The following is a 25,004-nucleotide window of genomic DNA, read 5'->3' on the forward strand; positions in this document are numbered from 1 at the left end:
TTGATTTAGTTAAAATTGAGCAAGAAATGGTGACACAATTAATTGTGCGTTTATTGTTGCAGAATAACATGAGACCACTCTGCAACTGCACTGCGTAATTTATGTCATGGCTGGGTGTAAACACAAAATGAAATCAGGAACATAGCATGTACAAAGATATTCCTAGTCACTGGCTAATAATATTAGCTCCATGTATCGTGGTTGGTAGCAAGCAGTGCAGAGCACTCAGCGAGGATGAAGCATGTTGATGATATAAAAATGAATCTGTCCTTCTCCATCACGTCTTTAGTTGCAAAGGGAGCCTGCTCAAAGCTGCAAAGATTAATGATGCTATCATAAAATGTGGCTTGTTGAAACTAAAGCTAAACAAGCTTTATCAAATGATAGCATCACTCACTTGTGCCATTTTATGGCTACCGCTCGATAAATGTGGGTATTGTATTATATCCATTTTTTATCAGTGTAAACAGAATAGCCCATACAAACAAGCTGCCTTATGACATCACCTTAAAATAAGTGTGGTCACACCATGCTCGGTTGATGCAAGGATAGGCGAGGTAAGCAAATGCAAATATTTGATGCCTCCATGAGCGTAGGTCCTTCATTGTCTGTGGCAACGCTGTAATGCCCTCCAAGAGACTTTTGTTACAGTGCACGTTTTGTTTTGTAAGCACAACTGCGGTTGGCAGTGTGAGTCATGGTCGCATTTGGCTGTACAAGAATCACAACCGTGGTGATGTGGCTACTTGCCGTCTGACCCAAGGAACTGGCTCAGCAAACATAAGAGGCACTTTTCCAGTACAGCCCCGCTCTACACCGAGACGGCCTGGCTTGGCCCCGAGTGGTCACTTTTCCATGACACTTTTCCGGGACCGAGTGGTTACAATGGAAAAGCTTTTCAGAACCATCTCGGAGGTGGTTCTAAAACGCCGGTCGTCTGGGGCCAAGCGGGGAAGTGTCGTCTCTGTTACCTGATTGGCTGACAGCAATGCAGCAAGGAAAGATGCAGCAAGCAAGTTTTTCCTACTTTTGGATGAGACACCCGGTCATACAAATACAGTATATACAGTAAACAATAGTGGGTGACAACAACGCTGAACCATATTAATGTATAATTCAGGGTTAATCAGATGCACTTGAATTGTGGTAGGGATGCGCTGACTCTCATTCAATGTAAGTTTGAAGATGTTTGGCTAATTCTGAACACAGCCACTTCCCAGTTTTAAGAGGGTGTGCACACACTTGTGCAACCACATTATCTCATCTTTTTATTCTTAATTTCCCTCTCAAAATTATTTGAACAAGATTCAGTTGACTTGTAAAGGTTCAAGTCTTCTCATTTCATTTCCGAGCCATGCCGCACAATTGCCTGGCTGCTTTTTCCTAGGCAGAGCTCAAAGGGCTCAATCATAACTGCCCTACATCGGGGGTGCGCCTAAATATTTTTAGTCTGGTTCTCAAAGGATCACCAGAGGTTGCGGCATTATGCTAATTTCTTTCCCATGCTAACCTAATGACGGTCACTGATAGTGTAGTGGTACACACGCCTGAGCTGTGTGAGGGCAGCGTGGGATCGGTTCCCGCTCAGTGACGGTGTCTGTGTGTGCCCTGCGACTGGCTGGCGACCAGTTCGGGGTGTAGTCTGCCTTCGCCCATTGACGCCGGGGATAGGCTCCGGCACCTCCCTGCTACCCTGTACAGGATAAGCGGTTTGGAAGATGACATGACATGACCTAATGACCTCAGTGGATGAACTGTAAGACTTAGTATGGGTATATTACCCTAACTTTTATTCAGTATAATGATAACATGTTAAGATAACAATCAATACTGTTTATTAGATGAAGAAATAAACAAAAGGACACTGCTCACTCCAGAATCCAATCTCCCCATTGCTTGTATGTGTTCTAGCCGTATGCACAGTATATACTTCAGTACCTTGCAAAATTAAAAAAAAAAGAAATCTACCTTGATCTTTGTTGTTTTAATCACCTGATTCACAGAAGGCATTTTGACACAGTAAAACAGCAATATGGGAAGACAGATGTAGTAAGCATGCAGAATTAGATTAACAGTACATGAGTGATAGTAGAGGGTTGGTGCAAGGACCAAGAAAATAAAATGTGGTGAGGATCTGGGTTAAGGTGCGGATACACGATTGATTTTTACAAGTCACTAGCCCCCTTTACTCTCCCTGTTAAAGTTGGTGTTTTTCCATGTCACACTTTTGTATGAAAGTATAACTGACACAGAATAGGAGGAAGGAGTTGCCCCACAAACCTGCTTTTGGATTTCAGCTTTATGCAGTAACTACTCTCACAGAGTTGATGTGGCTGTTTTGCGGGATCCCTGTATCTGCATGCCTATCCCAGATGACTTTGGGCGAGAGGTGGAGTACACCCTGCATCCATCTTCCATAATGGTAATGGCACTGCCCATCTGCATCCTACGTGATCCAGGAGGCAACCTCTTCACAAAAAATGGCGATTTAAAAAGAAAAAGGTGATGCCTACAATTTTTACACAGAACGGTTGAATCAATTAACGATACCTCCTGTGTTGATTCTCACAGAGTGAACAGTGTCAAAAATTGTTCATTTAATTAAAGTTCATTTTTACAGTACACATAGAAACATATCAGTTGTTCAAAGATGGGTGGTATCTAATCTGCACAGTTGCACAGTTGCACACATGCATGCACGCATGCATGCATGCATGCATGCATTCATGTATTCATGCATGTGCAAGCCACCACTTCTGGCATGGCTTGGGGCACTCTGGGCATATTTCCTTTTAGTGCAACATGCCGTCCCTTTCCCTCATGGTTGCCCCAAGGCCTTGTGTGAACTGCATTTTAGGAGCACAAATGTGTTAGATTTGCGTGTTGTCTCGTGAGCCGGGGGTCATACCTTGACAGGTCTGTGTGTGCCCTGTGGGGAGGGTGGCAGGGCACTGTCTATTTATAGGGAAGGCACTCCAGAGAGAGAGCGAGAGGCAAATAGAGAGCGAGGGGGGTGTTGTCTAATGAGGGCAGGCTGTTAGGGGATGAGTTGTTGTTTCTGTTTGTGTGAGTGTGTGTGTGTGTGTGTGTGAGTGTACACAGATGGCTCTTCATGTGTGTAGTGTGCATTAATTGAATGACTTCAAACGTATCTTTGCTTGTTCCCCTTCCACCATCACCACCTTCAAATGCCCATGGTCCTGTCAGCTGATCTGTGGCAAATATGGCCGATAAACACACACAAGCACGCGCACATGCATACACTCACACAACCACACTATTAAGAGTGACAATAGTTCTCTCCTCAATTTTCGGATACACCTTTTTTTCTTTAATGGCTTAATCTCATTCTTTCATCCCCCACTTCTTCCCGTTTCATTTATTCATGCAGAGCAACAGAATGAAAGCTCTTGGAAGGTGTGTGTTTGTGTGTGTCATCATATGAGATGAAGGCAACCTACATCTAATGCCTTACACACACGCACACACTTTTCACTCTGCTAGATATGAATGGATGAACAGTACACACAATGTTGCAGGGATCCTCATGTTTCAAATACGTGACAGCTACTCTACTTGCTTTTATATCTATTTTCTATTTGCTGAACACAAAAATTAGACCAGATGATGGCATCTTCAGTCATGTCTGCAAACTCTCTGTTCTCCATTGCTGTCACTTCCTGCTACAACAGAGCCACTTCTTGTGAATAGTGTCCTGTGACGCTGAAACTAATGAAATATCCCGATAATTGATTTGAGCCATTAGAAATAGTAGGTGGGTGGATTCCGATCAAATTCTGCTCCAGTTAGGGTATTTGAGCAGCCCAAACAAATTTAGGGGCTTTGGTTGAAAGCCATGTCATGAACTCGTCCTCGCTGCTCTGTGCTGTTGAGATTTTTGGCTGAGCCGGCAGCTTCTTCACTTAATAGATTCCACACTTGTGAGTTCAGCTGTGGAGATGACATGAACAGTAGGAAGCATGAATGGATGAATGAGAATATTCACAGTCAGTAAAAAGCAGCCAAAACTGAACTCATCTGTCATTGTGCAACAATGGCCGCAAGTGGATTTCAGTCCGTCCCACTAATCGGCCCTCATGCGTTTGACGTGGTCGCGAGGCGGCCAAATTTAATCTCAGCCTACTCAGTGAAAGGCTTCTTTTTAGGCTTCTTTCTACTCCCGCGTCGGCGTGAGCGACAACTGCCGCATTGATTCACGTGATTGACGCATTGTGCTGTTGGCGACAGGTCTGCAACACATGCCACGCACACATCAGGAATTGTTGCTGCTCTGATTGGTCCATTATGTCACATGTTGCAATGACATACAGTTTCCCACACGGAGAGGAGGAGAGCTGCTGCAAAGCAAACTAGTTTGGCAATAAAATTAAATGCATAGTCTAGTCATCTCGGTCCCTTTATGGTTGTCGCTGTCTTTTTGAAGCGACGCCCCCCGACTTGGAACTCAACTGTTTCAAAACAACTTGTGACCACGAGCATATTGAAGCTGCGCGCAGCACAGACTCAAGGATGACGATGGCACATCAAGGTGGAGTTCATGCACTTTTTCTGGCGTCTTTCCTACTTCCAGAAATACGTCGTAGCAAACCTGCTGTGTATAGTGGTTTGCTGGTATGCTTTTATTTTGAAGGCTGTGAACGAAGGGAAGTGTGGAAAATAAATGACTTGTTGAATGTGACTTCTGGCCGTCTGTTGGACCCAAATAATTATACAATACGACAAAACTAACCCCGGGGCTCGCAATGGAAGTAAGCACACGTAGTTGGGTAAGTAGTAAAGTACTAGTGGCGCATTTTGAAGCGAGTCCACAGCGGGTTCGAATAGTAAATCAGCCAGCTAATGATCCTTAAGAAGCCTCTGCCGTTAGCCTCTCTCCCACGGCGGCATCACTTTTTCGGAGGGGCCGGGGGCCGGAAGGGGCCGGGAGGTGATCATTTTTATGAATAAGGGCGGGGGGTCGCGGCCGGAAGGGTACCCAAGTCAAGGGTGGAGGGTCACGGCCGGACCGGAAATAGTTCTGCTTTAACTCCTGTCGTGTATTTTAATTGCAGCACCTCCAGTTTTTCACAGAGTTCGTATGCTTCCCCACCACCATCTGTTGCAGCACCCTGAAGATAGGCACCTGTATTAGGGATCGTGTCAAGCATTAAATATTGATTTTAAGTCTGAATAAAGTATAGTTAAGCTGCTTGCCTCAAGGGCACCTCAGACAAACTGGCCCTTCATGCCATTGCATGCACGACAGAATATGTTTCTAGGCTAGTTCACAAACATTTTGGACCACTGAAATTATTTTGAAGCTGAATTCTTTGATAAAATGCTACAAACTACTACAGCACCCCTTCTTTTTACTTATCGGAATCCCACAGATATGTACTTTTGCCTTTGCCCTTGTGTGGCTTAATTTTTTTGTTGTACTGTGTATCCAATATTTGTTTTATTGCATTTGCAGTTCCGATTTTATTTACATGGTCTGCTTTGTGCATAATATTAGTCAATATGACTTATCAGGGCATGGTGTTACCAATTGACCCTGGGCAACATGCTTTTAAAGTAATTCTTGGTGTGTGTGTGAAATGTTTCCTTCTTTCTGGGGCGGGGGTGTCGTAGTAATGATAGAAGAATGTTTGAGAAGCACCGCCATAGGCCCATGTTCAACCAAGCTGTATCTTCTTTTTAGCATTAGAAGTGTCTACAAACTTCACTCAGTTGGCATTTAAAGGGTTATAAGTAGTCACTGTGCTGTTTCGTGATATTGTGTGTACCACACCTAACATGGACAAGAGAAAGAGAAGGAGAGAGTTGTCTCAGCGATTAGAAAGAAAATTGTAGAAGATTTTGTCCACATGTATTTATTGGCGGATAAGGCCCACAGTTGCTTATTCTTTGTTCTCTTTGTGAAGATTTTAGAAACAGCAGTGCTATTTCATCCATAGAGATGATGAAAATCAATGGAAACAGAGTGTTCAGCGTTGGTGTGCACAAGCGCATTATAGCCAAAATAACAATGGCAAACTTTCTTGTCTTTATGCTTCTAAAACCTCTCCAACAAAGAGTAAATTTGACTTTATCACTACTGTGACTGACAGAGTAATATTACTTGTACACATCAAATTATGAACCCACACATTTGTTGTTTACAAGCAGCACTTGATTGTGAGCTACTGTATGTAACTGCCTTTCTGTGATTAGGAATGAATTCCTTTGCGGTACAATTCGATTAAGATGTTTAAATGTGTCCACTTTCCCTCTGACCAAATGTAAATGTGAACACCATCTAATTGCTTTAGTTGTCTCCTCACACGGCTCTAAACTCCTTCACTGCCACTGACAGCTATACAGTACTGTAGATGCTGAATATGCATTGTAAGTGGGGGGTTTGGCAGTGATTAAGAACAACCCTGAACTTCAAACTCTAATGTCTTTCTGAACTAAAATGAAAAGCAGCTTGCGTTTTGTGCCAATGAAAAGGTCAGCAGTCGGTTGAAAAGGACATTTAGATCTGTATTGGTGCCATGTTCTTCCTCTGCCAATGGATTTCCCAAGTATCATTTCGCTCCCAGAGCTGTGTCTCTGCTGCTCTTGATACTCTCATACCTGCCCTATTTTTCACACTAGGCTCTACATTTATGACTAGCATGCACACGCGCACGCACACGCACTCACACACACTCACACAAATGCCTCAAACCAGGAACATGCACGTGTTGAGTTCATGTACGGTATATGTACTATCTTGTGTTCCCTGGTCGCACTAGAACAGCACAGCATGGTACAGTCAAGCACAGAACAGTACTGTACATCACTGGACTATGAAGTTGAGTCACACATTGACCACAGCTTGTTCTCTTGTTTTTCAGAACCAACGCTGAAGTCACACGCATGAGTAACTTATACTCTTCTGTGTTCTCTGACAGCCTGGTATGCACAAACGTTTTCAAATATTCATCAGTCGCTACCTGAAAGGCAAAAGATGGTCTTAGCACTCGGTGTGAAGTGACGGAAAGCAGACACTTCAGTTTGGCAGCTGCGAGTGTCCTGGGTTATGTCAGGGTGCTCCAGTGTGTTGATGTGTTGTATTCACTCTTAAGATGACGTAATGGCCTACTTACTGAGACATGAGGTGCAATTAAGTAGTAGTTAGTTGTCATGTGCAAGCAAATGCCTCTTTTTTTTGCACAGTACATACATGGCTATGACTCAACTTATTCCCACAGTCAAAATTAGGGATAGAGAGACGAATTAATTACACTGGTCAACAGCAAATTTTAATCAGAGATGGCTAAAGGTATTTATTATTTTTGACACATTTTTAAAATGTCTTTGGTGGTTTTTTTCTTTTAATTGTGGTTTTGAGATAATTTTTTTGTTTGTTTTTAAGTGTGACCTATAAAAGCTTGCACAATACAGATTTTACCATGTGTTCTAATTTATAGCTAGACGTTTAAAAAAATATTTCACCTGTTGGTGAACCTAACTCTTAATTCATAAATATTACTAAATATATTACCATATGGGTGGCACGGTGGTCGACTGGTTAGCACGTCCACCTCACAGTTCAGGGGTCGTGGGTTCGATTCCGGCTCCGGCCTCCCTTTGTGGAGTTTGCATACTTCCCGTGCCTGAGTGGGTTTTCTCCGGGTGCTCCGGTTTCCTCCCACATTGCAAAAACATGCATGGTAGGTTGATTGGACACTCTGAATTGCCCTTAGGTGTGATTGTGAGTGCGAATGTTTGTTTGTCTCTGTGTGCCCTGCGATTGGCTGGCAACCAATTCGTAGTGCCCGGTTACTGCCCAAAGCCAGCTGGGATAGGCTACAGCACGCCCGCGACCCTTGTGAGGATAAGCGGTATAGATAATGGATGGATGGATACATTATTATGAAAACCTGATGAGCTAGAGAGAAAAACAAAGAGAAACAGAGAAAACTGAAAAGCTGTCTAATAAACATATACCAGGACTTTAAGACGTCAAACAAAACATTTTTTTTCAAAGAATATATTCTATACAGGCCCACTTATTGAACAAGGCATTCTGATTAACATTGTGCTTGTGAAATATGGGTTAAACAGCAAAATGCACCTGTTTTTAGCCACCTCTGGGGGCGGCCATTTTGTCACTTCTGTCGACTGAAAAAAACATCACAACTACTCAGGGCTCAGGTAACGACTAATCACGTCACCTGTTTTCTGAAGCTGAGCCATTATTGGTCGTTATCTCCGCCCTGAGCAACTTCGATGTCATGTCATGTCGACAGAAGGGAAAAATGGCCGCCCCCTGAGATGGCTAAAAACGGGTGCATTTTGTTGCTTACCTCAAATTCCACAAGCGCAATATTAATCAGACTGTCTTGTTTCAAATAGTGGGTCTGCAAAAAACATATTCTGGAAAAAAAGACTTCTCCTTTAAAAGCATTTTAACAAAATTAAGTGTTGGAATTTGCACTACTCAAAATGTTGCCGCCAGTATTTTCTCTTTTACTGCAAATGAATATTGACTCCAAATATCGGTTATCGGCCTCCTTGACTACTAATAATTTGTATGAGTATTGGCCCTGAAAAAAAAAACTTGGTCTATCTCTAGTCAAAACCACATATAAGGGATCCTTGGTTCATGACGAGTTCCGTTCTTTACAGCAGTGACCTATTTGTACGGAAATTGGAACGAGCTTATCAATCATTAATCTTACACTAATGCTGTTGTAAAGTTCTAATAGCAGTCAATATTTTTTTTTTGAAAAACACTCCCAGGCCTTATATGACATTGTAATAGCATACGGTAAGTACGGTGGTACATGAGCGTGCTTTCTTGTATGCATAATGACATCTTACATTGCTGTGCAAACTACTTTGTTATGCCTCAGGTCATAACCTCTAAACGTCGTGTGAAGTACAGTAAACCCCCGCTATTCGCACTGGATAAAGACCAAGCAAGTAATGCCCACCCACAAAGGTGTTTGTGGGGACAAAGCATTTTTTTTATATTATACAAGGTAGCCTGACTAAATGATGCTCCTCTCCACACTTAGTTGGCATCAGATGCCATAAGATGGTGCCAAAGCAATATTGCATATCGGACGTGGCTTTGGTCTGAGTACAAAACTGCAAAGTGAGTTTTCTACGAACAGCAGAGGATATTTTCCCCCCTGCGGGGGGGAGGGGGGGGGGGTCATTGTAAATATTTGCATGAAAAACACTTCAAGGCCATATGCATACTTTCTTGTGTAAGCCTACTTTTGTCACATGGAAAAACAAGAACCAGAGTGGTAACTTAGCGTGCCTTCTTATGACACATATTCTTACACCTAGCGGCATTCGTGACCTCAAAATATCATCTGTTGGGACCGTCATAAACCCAGGAGCCCTGGTACTACAAGGAGGTATTTCCTGTTCAGGTTGCTATCAATTACACTACTATATTATACTCATTGGTGATTTGTAAATTGCTTTGTAAGACACCGTGGAGGCCACTCAGCCATAAATGTAACAGCTAACCACACTAACATCAACTTAGCTGCTGTGCAGTATTGTACTCCATAGTTACCACTTTGCTCCTGTAGTCCTACTACTCTGTCTCAAGGGGTGGCAATATACCGGGGGTAGGGGGTGCTATAGCTCTGCCAGAAATCTGTGTAGCACCAGTTCAGCTCCTCCAGCATTTTATTTGATTTTCTAAAATATACTTATAAATTATTTTCTCAGCCCCCTGATGTATTGCTCAAGCCCCCCTGTAAAAAAAACAAAAAACATCCTTGAGCTTTGCCATTCTGTCTCCTTGCAGTAAATTGTCTGATTATTGAGAAGTATGATACAAAGTTATTTTTGTTATTGTCTATTTGTGACCGGTGCATTCAAAGAGGCATGGTTTAATCAGTCTCCTGCAAACCCAAAGATTATTGTAAGGTACTACACAATGGAAAGGGGACCTAAGTTGTTTATGGTGATGTAGAGTATGAAACATTAGTGCCACTAGCAAGCTTTGTGTAACGCCTCAAGTTTTACATGTAACTTGCTATAAATGTATCATTTTAAAAACAGCACGTGACCTAACCATGTGATTGAGAGTTTGGAGCTTGTCCCTTAGCAAAATGGAGTGTGAAATTCACATTAAAATATTATGACTGACATTAGTGCGAACACTCGCAGAGGAGATTGTCGCTTGTTCACAGCGTCAAAATGAGAGCGAGCCACGGCAATCGAGAAGAGGGAGGAATAAACAGCCTGGGCAAGAGGAGTGCAAAACAGAGACAAAGTGGCAGAGTGAATGCGTGCGTGCGTGTGTGTGTGTGCGTGTGTGTGTGTGTGTATAGAGAGCTAGAGAGCCAGGCCTACTTTTAGCGTGTGATCTAGGCCATTATCTGTGTTAGCACTAGTGGGGCTTGAACGGGCTCGATGGATTCTGTGTAACAATGCCTTTTATTACATATGATCTCATGTGTGTTCATGTGACGTGTCCCTCACACAATAAGCACTCAGTCATGTACTGTAACTGCTGCTGTTCCATCCATGATGTATGCATGCACCCTTATGCCCCTGCCTTTTATTTCTTGCCACTGAGTTTGTGCACGCTCGTGTATGATTGCAAGGTTTTTAACGTGTCTTGTTTTTGTGGATGTGACTCCTCACGTGCAGCTGTGCACTCTCGCTGTATCACCCCCGTCGTCAGTCAACCCCCCGTGCTCCAGCAGCGACCCGAGGGCCTTCATTATGTAAGGAAGACATTACTGCATAACAGAGGCGGGAGACATTACTGCGGAACAGAGGCTGGCAACTCTGATAACTGTGGCCGCCCCTGCTTCATTACAGTACGCCTTAGCCTTCATAGCTCACACAGAGTCAAAGTGTGCAGCTCCATAATGGAGTGCACAGAGTGCCTCCAACGTTTGAAGGAGAGTTTTTTTTTTTTTCTTTTTTGAAGGAAACATCAATTAATCATGTTCTGCTCCACTCACTCGTTGTGCACACCGGCTCGCTTTTTACACACGACCAATCCTTCCTTTTATTTTCCTCCACACACCTTTTCAAATATCCTCCACAGCGGTCCCCTTCCCTCTGGCCCATCGGCTGACCATGAAGGAAGTGTTCGATGCTGAGGGCCGACCGAGGGTGGACCTGCTCAAAGCTCACCTCACCAAGGAGGGCCGGCTGGAGGAGGCGGTTGCCCTGCGCATCATCGATGAGGGCGCTGCCATCCTGCGCCAGGAGCGTACCATGTTGGACATTGAGGCCCCAGTAACAGGTATTTGGATACACATGACATTTCTTCCGTGAGTTATTAAACAAAAGCCAGCCAAGTATGCTCGGAGTTACAGTAAATTATTCTTCCGATTTAAAAAAATAAAACTAATGTGAATTCAAGCACACGTTGATTTTCAACGCATTTAGCGGCCCCGGGTCCCTTGTGTGCCTTCACATTCAATGTTCGAGCGAGACGGGTCACATATGTCACCGTGACTTGCCGTCGTCTGGTGGGGAGCGGTACCCGTTGTGGAGACCTCCGCTCCGCCGGACTTCCACCCCTTGCCTCGGACAACACATTAGAGATAATTTGCCCTCCAAATTTAAGCAACTCGGTATGCACAGAAAAAGAAACTAACAAGGTGATTATTTTATTTATTGTTACTTGGCTTTTAATAGCTGTGTTGCCTTTGTTCAGAGAGCTCCTGTATTTCTGACTTGATAAGCAAACAAATGACAGTCATTTGGCAGTATCACATTTGAAATGCTATCAATAAGAAATATGATCTTGTCAAATTAGTGAGCAGACCGTGCAGCGTGAACTTTCCAGCAATACAGTGAGGCGAGTGCTGTGAGCTTTCACTCGATATTGCAATAAGAATCATATCGTGACATCAGTACCACGATAAAACCAAACCGTTGATATTGTTACAGCAGGTTTATCTCATGAAAATATAATTTTGGCCCGCGATAGGATTGTTAGGGAAACCTTGGCCCCCCGCCAAACTAAGTTGCTGACCTCTAATTTACGCAAAGTGAGCAATACAGTGTGTGTGTGTGAGGGCTCGTTTGAACGCGGTGATGGAACGGATGACATTTGTCAATCAAGGTACCAAGTGCCTGCCCACCACACGCATGCACTTTGATGCAAATGACTTGGAGGGGAAAAAAAGGTTGGGTAGTGTTGGCCTAGCAAATACGTAATGGCAAGCCATTCTGCCTGGGCTTCATTAGAACCTTTCAAGGCTTCAAGTATTCACTTGAGTTCCCAACATTTTAACACCAGGAATGGACTTCTCAAACACAGGTTGCTCACTTAAAGTTCAGGCAGAAAAGTACACATCTTTGTTTCCATAATTTATGAATCAATCCTATCAACTCGCTTAAAACATTTAAAAAGATATACAATGAACGGGAGTTTGTCAAAACATGCAAACGAGTGTTTGCGAGTGAGGGGCAGCGAGGGAGCAGTATATGTATGCATGCATATCTATTAGGGATGTCACAATATCGGCAAGATCGTGATATCGCGATATTAAAATTGCCACGATATATCGTTGCCATGTCACGTTACTAACAGCAGCAAATCTGTTTAAAAAGCCAAGTTATTTTCTATTTGTACAATTCCAGCACCCTTTGGTGGTTAGTTTATTAGTGTACTTTAATTTGATGCCATTTATGTTAAAGACCCAATAGGCCCATGACTGGCCAAACCTATTTCTTTGTGAATGCTGTTATTATGTACAAAAGCAGAATATTGTGATTTTTTTTTTAATATGATCTCTTTTTTTACAGTATCATCAGCTTTTATACAGTATCGTGAGCTTTTTATATATCGCCAACCTCACCACAATATCGTGATTATTAGCGTATCGCGAGGTACCTATTGAGATATTATCGTATCGTGACATTTGGATATCGTGACATCCCTATTATCTATGCTGTGGCTCTTTGCAGTAACACAGTCCACAGTCAAAATTGTGGCTCTTTGCCTTAGAGTGGTTGGCCACCCCTGCAGTGAGAGATCATTTGGGGTGCTGTGGGCAATTGTCCAATTTCATTCAATTTGTCTGAACATTAGCATTTATTAATTACAAAAATGTCTTTGTTTGTTTATCTATGTAAGTGATGTATATATAGTGACAGAAAAAGCAATTAAATGCTCTTCCATTAAACGTCAGACATTGCAGTCAACTTGTGTATGCACGTGTTATCATCCATACAACCAAATAAGTCATAACTTCCTGCAAGTATATTAGCTTTGTGTTCAACTAAACAGGCCCACATTGCTCACCAAATAAATTTGTGTGAAAATGGAGATTAGATGAGATCGCCCTTTTGTCAGTATTTCCTTTTTTTGGGTGACATTTTTGATTGGTGTTCTGCAGCGTATGTAAAACTATTTCCTTACATTTGTCCACACCTCTAAAAACTGGCCTTTTACAGAGGCTCGCTGACTGCTGAAAACACAGACGTCTATGGCTCAATTTCACTCACGTCATTCTCAATTTCCAGGTCAATTGATAACAGGGTACAAAATTGACAGAGGCAGAATGATGGCGACTTGATGAAGGGACAGACAGATGTCAGCAGTCAGACAGATGCAGAAGATCTAAAATGAAGCGGCTGCAGAGGGAAACTTGACCAAAGGAAAGCAGACAGATGGTGCGAGAGGGGATGGGAAGTCGTATGCCGGCAAATCATACGGTCCTGAAGCCTTTTACAGTGTGACAGCTTCAAGCAAGAATGCTCATTTGAGCTGGTACAGTACACATGAATATGGAATGCAACATTCATATTTGAAGAAAAGGGAATAGTGGAGTACACGTTCACAGACTGACAACGTTAACAGGGTCACTTTTAGCAGGAAACTGTGACACAAGACTTTTTTTTCATTAATAGGGCAGTTTGTTTTGGAAAAATAAAACTACACTTGTGCTGCATGGTTCAAGTGACACAAATTCCGATTTGGAACAATTTAGATATGCGTCATGTCTGCATAGAGACAAACAAAATGCATGGAGTTGGGCACATGAAAATCACATAGTCATAGACAGTTTGCTGATTTAAAGACTGTTCAAAACATGCAAATAAACACATAAAAAAAAAAAACACCCACTGGAAATAGCGACAATAATTGCAGCCAGTGGATCCAGGCCAGCTAAATATGTATGTCACGTAACGTTTAATATATGTATTGTGTATCAATGTTTACGTCTGTTGTCACTTGTGGACTTCGATACGTTGTTGCATGAATTCTGTGAATGAGAACACAACCATACCGTATGGGATGCATCAATCGAAATATATTACATGTGAACAAACACGGACATGAAATGGGAATCGGCCACTTAGACGTGTAGTGTCAATCCAGTCCAAGTGTCAAAGTAGAAGTGGGAGTGTAATGTGCAAATTCAAATTGCTTCTGTACAATATGTGACTGCAACCATGATGATGCTATGCACTCTGTCATTTGTCATTCTCAGTGTGTGGAGATATCCACGGCCAGTTCTTTGACCTGATGAAGTTGTTTGAAGTGGGAGGCTCGCCTGCCAACACGCGCTACCTCTTCCTGGGGGACTATGTGGACAGGGGCTACTTCAGTATTGAGGTAAGAACGCATCTAGAGTAGACCCCGCTATTAAGCGGGTGATGATGACCGATAATTGTCAAAGTTAATAGTTTAAACCATAAATATACAACAAACCAAACTATGATTCCAAAACATATAAATAGCCTTTCAAACACTTATAAATAAAATGTTGACACATTGCTGTACCCTTAAAAATGAACATCTTACAGGTCAACAGTTATGATGATGATGATGATGAGTTTATTTGCTGGAGCCACGCCGTCGCAACGCCAATTGGTGCTAGTAGTTCTGATTGTCAATTAGAAACCTAACACGGCTGCTGTTAAATTTGTGAATTTGTGCAAGTGTGTGTAGACGGAATGTCCATTTTTTTGGAGCTGTTGGTGTGCTGACAGATGCTACCATACGGATAAACATTATACATATTGTACAATATAAGATAATAATTTGCAATATTAATAATTTTCAGAGTTTGTTTTAAGTGTGAACCGTGAGTATGCAGGGGTCCTATATTTTATGGTTGTGGTTGTAGTTTGCACTAGTGTAAAACTGCCACCAAGTCACTATTTTGTTTTTATCTACTGTATCTACTGACTAGACTGATTCAAATAATATAGTTTTCGTAGTCCTGTGTTGGCACAACTTTTGGCAGAATCACAGCATTTGTTTTCACACGAGGAATAACAAGCTCATAAAACTAAATTACTGAACTTGAAATTGGCTTGTTTTTGTTCTTGAGTAATGACAGTGGACAGCTGCACAGGGTGACAGACTAACAGGCAAACACATGCTCACAACTCACTCACAGAGCCACCAACTCATTAAAACTAAATAACCAACTAAGAAAATGCTTTCCTGTCATTTTCAATAACAATTCCAGTATTCTGCCGTGAAATCTACATTACTTCTTTATGTAAAATAATCATAAATAAAAGAACCAGAGATTAATGTTGAATTTAAAGGTGTGGCATGCGGCTGCAATGCACAAATCAACCCATATTTTTCATTGAGATTTTGCTGGAAAAAAAAAAGAAAAAAAAAAAGAATCGGAAATGATTGGATTGTCCATGTGACTCTGTACAATATTTACAAGGTCATGAAGGTATTTCTGTGATGTGTCACATTGTCTGGCTGAAGTGAGCCGTGATGAACCGTGAGTGTTATGTCATTAACAGTTTGGAGGGAGCTGAGTAATATTTAGTCCACCTTTGTTACAATCGTCAAGGGCAGATAGACGTAATGTAGAGCAGTTACTTTGAGGGTATCAGCTGGGACAATTTCATTCTGGATACATTTTATTCTTGTTACACTTGAAGTTCAGGTTACTTTGCGACAAGCTTTCTTTCAATTGATTTAAACACACTACTCCAAATTGGTCATTGCTTTCGGAACATGACCATATGAAGTTCTAGTCTGTATTTTGTTCCCTCTCAGTTGTTTGCATTTTGTGTGGAGGTGCGACAAACTGGATAAAATGTCAAAATATGTGAGTGTACTATAACCGTGAGTAAACTAAATAGAAACTAGTTAGTCTGTATTTCAACAAAACAGTCAGGACTGGAACATAGAAAATGAACATATTTTGTTCTTAATGAATGTTGTGAAATGACCTCCAATATAGTCGAGTCAAGTCAAGTCAAATTTATTTATAGAGCTCTTAATCACAGGAGAGTTTCACATTTTTTGTTAATGTCATTTGAAAGAGGTCTGTGTGTATGAATGTGTTTTCTTAAATGTTCTGGTAAACTTTTATTTTTATATATTGCCCACTATATACAGTAAAATGTTTTAGAAATGTTGTGTGTGTGTGTGTATTATTGAAGATTAACCGTTGTTTGTCCATTTACGTATCTATACTCCTTTGTATCTACATATCATGGCATTCATTTGCTTCTTCTTCTTATTTCTCTTTCCCTGTGATCATTTAGTGTGTTCTGTACTTGTGGTCACTGAAAATCCTCTACCCAAAGACACTCTTTCTTCTACGGGGAAACCATGAATGTAGACATCTGACGGAATATTTCACCTTCAAACAAGAATGTGAGTAACTCATTTGTTCCCTCGAAATGTCACTTGCGCTGTCTTCCTTTGTGTCATTCCACTTATGCAGTGTGATTTCTTAGTTAAGTTATTCAATAATGAAACAGTTTCTCCACAGTGTTGTGTTTTATTTAATTACAGTTTGGGCAGCACAGTATTTTAGTGGTTAGCACACGTGCCCCGTAGCCCAGAGGTTCTGGATTCAAATCTAAAATTTTGAGGTTGCATGCATTACTCTCAGCTTCCTCCCACATTTCTAAAAACAACCATGTTAGGGTAATTAAAAGACTCTTTAGGCACTCTTCCATTACAGGCCTCAGAAAGGCTGAAGGGTACCCCAGCTGTAGGCGGAAGACGATAAACGGACCGCACATTTTTTGTAAAATTCCCTATTCTATGCAGAAAGCACTTCATTATGTGTTTAGTCCGTCTTTTTTATTTTAAGATTCCCGTTTATTGTCTACATTAGCAAAATGGGTGTCCGTCAGTGACAGACAGGTTGAACGGTCAGACGGAATGCCCACCTTTGACTATTAACTCATTCGCTGCCATTGATGAATTTAGTTGTCTTTTCACAGTCCAGCCATTTAATCCCAGAAAATTATTTATATTTTTATCACATTTTTTCAAACGTGAGGGTAAAAGAGGGTCTGAAAATGTCTGGCAGTGAATGAGTTAAAGCATAGAGACTGATACATAGAGTCTAAAATAGAGCACTATATCGTTGAGTAGAGTCCATGCAGAATACTTTTCTGGTCGTGAGTGTATCCACCATATTTGATGTGGCAGCGCCAACTTCACTCAACTTTAAATGTTACAACCTACAGAGTCAAAGAGACGATAACATAGACAGAAAAAATGGGCCTCTGACTAAGTTTAGTCTGACTATTTTTCTTAAGTTTCCCATCTGTCGTTGATTGCCTACAAAATGGTGGTTAGGCGGACCGGTCCATCACATAGGCAGTTTACCCAGCTCTGCTAATTACATTTGGTTAACAGATTGGCACCTGAAACAATGAATGTAGTTTTAAAATCTGATGTTTCTACTCGTTTATGGCCTTATTCATATTTCAGTATTTATCATCACGTTAACAGTGTGCCAGTCATAAATGTTAGTATGAAAATATAACATGCTTTCTTCTTAAAATTAAAATTAACTATGAATTTCTCACAGTTAACCAGTATTGATATCAAATTTATGAACTTGAATTTCAAATGTATTATTTTTTTACGTTCACTAGAGAGCTTAATCGTTGAAAACCTTAGGAAAAAAAATTCACACATGAGTGCAAATGAGTATACACTACACTGGCTACGTTTACATGGACAAATTTATTCGGATTAAATGCCTGATTGGAATAAAAATGTTTCATGTACATACCCCATCCGGAATATTGTGATACAATCAAGCCCTTTCCGATCAAGATTTTATTCAGAACGAGAGATCCATTCATCCATTATCGATACCGCTTATCCTCACACGGGTCGCGGGGTGTGCTGGAGCCTATCCCAGCTGTCTTTGGGCAGTAGGCGGGGGACACCCTGAATCGGTTGCCAGCCAATCGCAGGGCACACAGAGACAAACATCCACACTCACAATCACACCTAGGGTAAATTTAGAGTGTCCAATCAACTCACCATGCGTGTTTTTGGAATGTGGGAGGAAACCAGAGTACCCGGAGAAAACCCACGCAGGCACGGGGAGAACATGCAAACTCCACACAGGGAGGCCGGAGCCGGGATCGAACCCACGACCTCTGAACTGTGAGGTGGACGTGCTAACCAGTCGACCACCGTGCCGCCCCCCGAACGAGAGATGTCGATTGTTAATCCGATCAGCGCGCATAAAGACACTTACTCCGGAACAAGCCGCCTTTACTACGCATGTCTGTGATGTCAGTATACGTGTTTCTGTTATTCCCGGAAGCTAGTAGAAGCAGAGTGGGTGTTATATTGTTTGAGTCAATAAAGTTTGAAAGAAAAAAAGAAGCAGAGTGAGCGAAATACTTGGCGGGCGCAAGACTGAACTGGTACATTTGCAGCTCCGTAAGGAAGTGTTAACTCAATGTAACAGCACAAAAATATGTGAAATAATGCTAACGTTTAAAGTAGAAATAGACAGAGCGATGTTTTGTTGACACGTAAATTGCTACGGCTTCTTCTTCTACTACCGTTTCCGGTATAATTGGTCAATCTGCGCATGTCAAAGTGTGATGCATGAACATGCGAGTCCTAATCGGATCAATATTTGTAGTGTCCATGAAAACAGCGCATCCTATCATCATTTTAATCCGAACGCTGATCGGATTAAAGAAATGTTGTCCATGTAAACGTAGCCACTGAGTTCCCACAGATGGGCAAACCTGCTGTGTAGACAGACAAAAGCAGTGCTATTTGGTAACCCAGTTCAGATTAGCAGCAGTTACATTGTGTGTTTACAATATGCAAATTGTGGATGCACACACTCGCTTGGTATAGAAATCACTGTATAAATGGTAATGTTTGCTGGTTATTTGCATTTGAGTTGACCCACTGTTTAGTTGTTAGATGTGTCAGTGTTGGCAATAGAGTGTATTTTATTGTTTAACGCGCCCAGTTATGAGACTAAAGTTCAGCGCGCTGTAGGATTTGGCTTGGAGCGTGACGGAGTACCAAGCTCATCAGACACAGCTCTCCGTTAATTTATACACGTCCTTTGCACAATATCATCTTATTCTAAGTGTTGCACTAAAGCAATTCAAAGTTAACCCACGCTTGTGATCGGGTGCACTCATCTGCGTGTATACCCTTCCCCTTCGTTGTTTTCTTCTTCCGCTAGACTGATGTGGCTCTATAACAGGGAACCGGAAATTTGAAATGCGAACAATTCCGGTAGAATACTCCCGGCTCCCATCGATTCTTGGGACTTGACGTAATATGCAGAGCTGGGTATTCCGGCTAGCCGACGGGCCGGTCCGTCTATCCGCCTATGACGGATGCCCATTTTGCCAGCGATAAATGATAAACGTGATTTTTTTTTTTTTTTCAAAGATGGATTAAGCCACAGGTGTCAAACTCAAGGCCCGGGGGCCAGATCTGGCCCGCGACATGATTTTATGTGACCCGCGAAAGCAAATCATGTGTGTTGACTTGACATGTTTCTTTCAAATTGTCTTCACTTTTAACACCACAGATACATTGCAAACATTTGTTAACAACATGCATTTTCATGCATTTTTTAGGGCACACCTGGCACACTTGGAGTAGTTGAATACATGAAAATGCCGACCACGTTCCTAGATCCTTCAGCCTTCATTTACCACAATCGAGTCTTCTCCATCTTTCTTTGAGCTAATTTTTCCATCCCTTTCCCAGATAGTCTCTGTGCCTATTCTCCGGCTCTCTTCTGCCTGTGAGTTCCGTCCAAGAGTGGCTGATTAGCGACACATTAATTTGGCCCATAATGATTGGCTCTGGGATTTCCTCCTCTGTGTCTGATTGGGCAGGGGACGAGGAAGCTAATTTCCCCTGGTGCTCTTGGCGAATGGTGGTCGGCACTGGTCGCCCTCAATTACCATCTGCTGCGTGTGTGTGCGTGCATGTGTTTTTGCAATATCTTCACAAATGTTTGTGTGTGAAAGGCGGAACAAGAAAAAGAGGGAAAGCGCTGACACCTGGCATAATGATCTCTTGTTATACACGAGGCACATGGAGAGGATGAGAATGACACTCCTGGCAGAAACACACACAATCGCACCTCTCGGCTCACACAAATGCTACACTGTTCCAATACTAACCTTGACTGGAGTAGGTCCCTTGTCCTCAACTGCTCCCTTTTTCTCCTACTGGAAACAAATGTTGCCCCCATCTTTTCTTCTCTCTTGTATCATTTCCAAATGTCCTCCTTCTCTCTTCATTAAATTATTATCCTGTTATTCTTGCATCCAAAATGTGCCCATCTATTTCTTTTCTTATCTTTTTCTCACCTTTCTGCTATGTTAATCGAGTGATATTGTTTTTGTGTTAGGACACATTGTCAAGGCTGTGTGGGAAATGTACTTTCAAGATGCATCCCTTTGGATGTCATAAGTGAAATTGCTGCCAAATCAAAGGAGGATTTATTTTAGAACAAAACAATCTGCCTCACAGTGTCTCTGTGCTGCTTCATGCTCCTATTTGGGTCAGAATATTACTCCCTGAAAACAGAAGTGAAGTCTTTAAAGCATATATTGCACCTATATGCCATGCTATATGTTTTCATCCGTACATAAATGAACTACTAATAAAAGTCACATAGTGCTTTCAGTCCCAGCTTTTATCTCTCTTTTGTTTGAATCCAATAACAAACACAATGCGTGACAAACTGGCCGTCCGAAAAACATTTGGAGCTTCTCTAAACTTGTGTCCCTAAATGTCCCGCAGGTAAGATTAAGTATTCGGAGCAGGTGTATGATTCCTGCATGGAGGCGTTTGATTGCCTGCCCCTAGCAGCCCTGATGAACCAGCAGTTTCTCTGCGTGCACGGGGGCCTTTCACCAGAGATCCATACACTGGACGACATCAAAAAGGTACCCACGCCCACAAGCTCTTTGCACACATTTCAACTAACCTCACTCTGCTTTGTTCGCATTTGTTTCATCAAATTTGAAAAACATTTGGAAGAAAAACGTTAAGGGTGATTGGTTATGCTATTAAGCCCTCATATTTTCCCATTTTTTTAAGCCAGGTGCACTTTTTTGGCTGCGCTTTTGTAAGTGTGTCACTTATGCATTTGTGGGTGGAGCAACCCTAAAAACAGGGCATGTCCTGTTAAATCTCAACTCGTGCGCATTCTCGCAAAGACTTAAGCGCCTTTCCACTTGCACACTCCAGAGGCTGTAGTAAGTCCAGCACCTTGAGAAGATGAAACGTCATATTGCACATTTTGGGTCCTATTTTCGTGCCCAGCGCAAGCCTAGCGTAAAGCGCAGTCTAACTGTGTACGTGAGTTAAGTTTTCTTTCTTTTGGTATTTTCCTAGACAGGCGCAGTTAGAAATGGCCTTTTGCGCTGTTGTGGGAGTGAACACAGCCAACTTGATTCCCTGCCAATTGAAGCGGCTCCTCTCATTCCCTTTAATTTCAGCGCAGGTGAGGCATGTGAGCTACATGGCAGAAGCATAATAGACTCGCTCGCTGGTGTCCATGCAGGAGATGGGTGCGCGTAAAGTACTTTTATGAGGAACAGCAAGGAGATCTCCACTTGTTAACCACTAACTTGGAGGACAACTTTCACCCCCGATCACACACCCACACGCAAACACACACACACACTCACACACATTATGCTGCGGTCAGGGGATTCTTTAAAAAATATATTAAAGGTAGTAATAAAAATAATGCATTCAATGATTTGTTTTCTACAATGATTCCGAGGGTTTGATGCACACTGTTGACATATTTTTGAATGAAATTTGATGACATCTAGCACACATATCAATGGAACAGAATCTAGCACACATATCAATGGAACAGAATCTGTGTACCTGTGCTTCGATCAAATCCACCAAAATTGCGCAACACCACTGGCGCCACAATTTACAGCTGCTTTTAGTTGGTCTAAGGTCTCGTCTGCTTTCTGTCACCAAATTGTCAGGTGCACTGGGGCCGTGTAATAGAAAACACCCTTGGTCCGCCGGAACGACCAGAAAGGTGCAGGATGGTCTGCCTAACTCCCAAACACGATAAAGTACACTTGCCACGGCACAAAAATGCGGCAGTTTTTACGGCGAGCACACGTGCGCTTGTCTACGATAATAGAGCCGTTTGAATCATTTCAGCTGCTCCAACAGCCAGCGATGTAAAACCTCGCGCATATACGTTCACCAACTGACCAACAGTCGTAATCTATCCGTTCTACATTATTCCAACAACCGAACGTTGACATTATATCATATTAATAGGCGAAAAATTATCAGTGCCAGTGGACTTTGTTTTTTAGCTGCAAGGAGAATTTTTGCAGGCTGATGAGGGCTTAGAGTTTGAAAGCCCTGATCACAAACAGCTGCAGTCATCGTAATGACACAGTGAGTTATTGATTTTTAATCATTTATTTTTGATTTGTAATTGATCATGCATGCCTCAGTATTGGGCAACCCTATCAACATTCACTGTCTTTGCACTGGCTCCAAACATTCAGTTATGATTACAGTATTCTGACTAAATTATTTCTATTAGATTTATTTAATACAGAATGCTAAAAAACATGATCCTTCAAAGTAGCCTGTAAGATGAGCTGCGCATACGTCACTGGTAATCAGTATATCTTCTGGACCTGCCCCGTATGTTCATTTTACATTTAAAGTGTGACATATTTTTCAAATGGCTTTCTATGGAATTCATTTTGCATGAAAATTCCACGCTCCGGGAATTAGGGCCACTCTCAGATTTCAACAAGTCACACCTCTTTGATGATTGCGCACAAATTTCTAGGTTATGAATGGTGGAGAATTAGAGGTATACCTTGAAAGTGCACAAGCCAGTCCATACCAGCAGTATTAAAAAATGACTGAATTATGAGCGGGAGAATATGGCCTGTGGTTATTTGTAGTTCAATACAGTGTCTCACTGTATCGTTACTGCATTTTATTGGATGTCTCTTGGCTGTGGTGACCTTTAATTTCTCTCCAGGAATTAAGTAATTTTTTATTTTACGTTTTTTATTTTCCTCTGGTTTCTTGGGTTCTCAGTTTACAGTGGTACTCAGTGATGTAACTATGTAGAACTTATACAAAGTCAAAGTTTGTAATGCAAAATGCGCTGTCAATAACCTACTTAAGTGTGGTTATAGTCCATCCATCCATCTACAGTATTGCCTATAGCGCTATCTTCATTAGGGTCACAGCTGCCCTGGATCCTATCCTAGCTGACTTTAGCCAAGAAGTACGTTACACCCTTGCCAATCACAGAGCCCATATTGAGTGCAGCCACTCACACTCACATTCATACTGTACATACAGAATGGGCGATATAGAGTCAGTTAACTTAACAGGCTTGTTTTTGCAATGTGGGCGGAAGCTTGAGTACCCGCACAAGCATAGGCCAAACACGACTTCACACAGACACATAATTACACTAAATATTCGTAGAGAAAAAAAAACTGTGTGCCTCATGGTCGCAGTATGGGAGCGTTTTGCAAACGTACTCAATGAACACACAGCCTCCACAAAGGCTAACTTCATCGGGTCATTATCGTAGCAAAACCATTTACATATGCGTATTTCAATTCACAAATATGTATAAAGAATCCGTATCCGTAATCACAGTCACAATATATATATATATATATATATATATATATATATATATATATATATATATATATATATATATATATATATATATATATATATATATATATATATATATATATATATATATATATATATATTTATATATAGGCAATGTGTTGCCGGAAACGGCACCCCCTAGCTAACTCTGGCTAGCAAAGTCGTAGGTACACGAAACTTGCGCTGTGTACTCATACTAGTACCATCACTGCACAGTAAAAAGCATCACATCCTGGGCCCAACAGAAGAGAATTTTTTTGGGGGGTGCAATTCCAGGCAATGCGTTGCCGGAAACAGAACCCCCTAGCCTTCTCTGGCTAGCAAAGCCGTAGGTACACATAGGTACATGTCTGTCATATACACAGAGCTATGCAGCATTTTACAAAAAATTCGCAGTCCGTTTGTCACGTTCCACCATACAGCCGTGGTACTCTCCCGCTGTCCGTCATTTTGTCCGGCCGGACCAAATAGTAATCGCCTATAGGCCAGCCCGCCTATCATTTTAAACGGCCTTCCCTTAGCATTTCCGACCACCAACTTCGACAAACTACCACCAGCACCCCCCCAACAACAACCTTGGCTACTTTTCAGCTAACTAGTATCATAGCCACAGCTAATGTTACTTGTCCTGAAAGTGTTTAGCCTGGAAGATCATTATACTTTTCATGAAAATGTACACTTTGAAGATCAATATTTCATGGATTTATTTTTTTTCATGTTAAGCCAGCAATATATTTCTATATTCTCTGTTTTTCGTGTCTTCAGTTCTGTTTGGATTTTTAATAAGGACCCTTAAATAAAACACAACATGCTGAATAAAATACAACATACAAAACTCCAGACATGACCGTGGCGATATCGAGAGAACACACATGGTGTTTCCATGGTGAATCTTCTGGTGTGACATCCTCTACCCTCCTGTTTGGTGGGGGTTGCTATGGAGAGGATCTATATTGTATGTGTGATGTGTTTGCTTTCCTTGACTGTGATTTACAGGACATGTGTTGGTATCTCTGTTTTTGTGGGGGAAAATGGGTATATTCCTCACAGCCTTCATGTATGAGACTTATGTCCATGTGTTTTTGTG

General features: G+C 41.7%; 1 protein-coding gene across 2 annotated transcripts in view; it reads left to right on the forward strand.

Annotated features, from left to right (window-relative positions):
- The window catches only part of LOC147152028 (protein phosphatase 3 catalytic subunit alpha-like), a 48,540-nt gene that overhangs the window by 5,780 nt on the left and 17,756 nt on the right, over positions 1-25,004 (forward strand). For both annotated transcript variants that reach the window (XM_086023492.1, XM_086023493.1), the window contains exons 2-5: positions 11,060-11,260; positions 14,466-14,590; positions 16,501-16,612; positions 21,014-21,159. In XM_086023492.1, coding sequence (XP_085879618.1) covers positions 11,060-11,260; positions 14,466-14,590; positions 16,501-16,612; positions 21,014-21,159 — 584 coding nt within the window. The remainder of the gene's footprint in view (positions 1-11,059; positions 11,261-14,465; positions 14,591-16,500; positions 16,613-21,013; positions 21,160-25,004) is intronic.

The sequence above is a fragment of the Filicampus tigris genome, chromosome 2 (genome assembly GCF_054856515.1).
Source record: "Filicampus tigris isolate MCC_2025a chromosome 2, RoL_Ftig_1.0, whole genome shotgun sequence".
NCBI lineage: Eukaryota > Metazoa > Chordata > Actinopteri > Syngnathiformes > Syngnathidae > Filicampus > Filicampus tigris.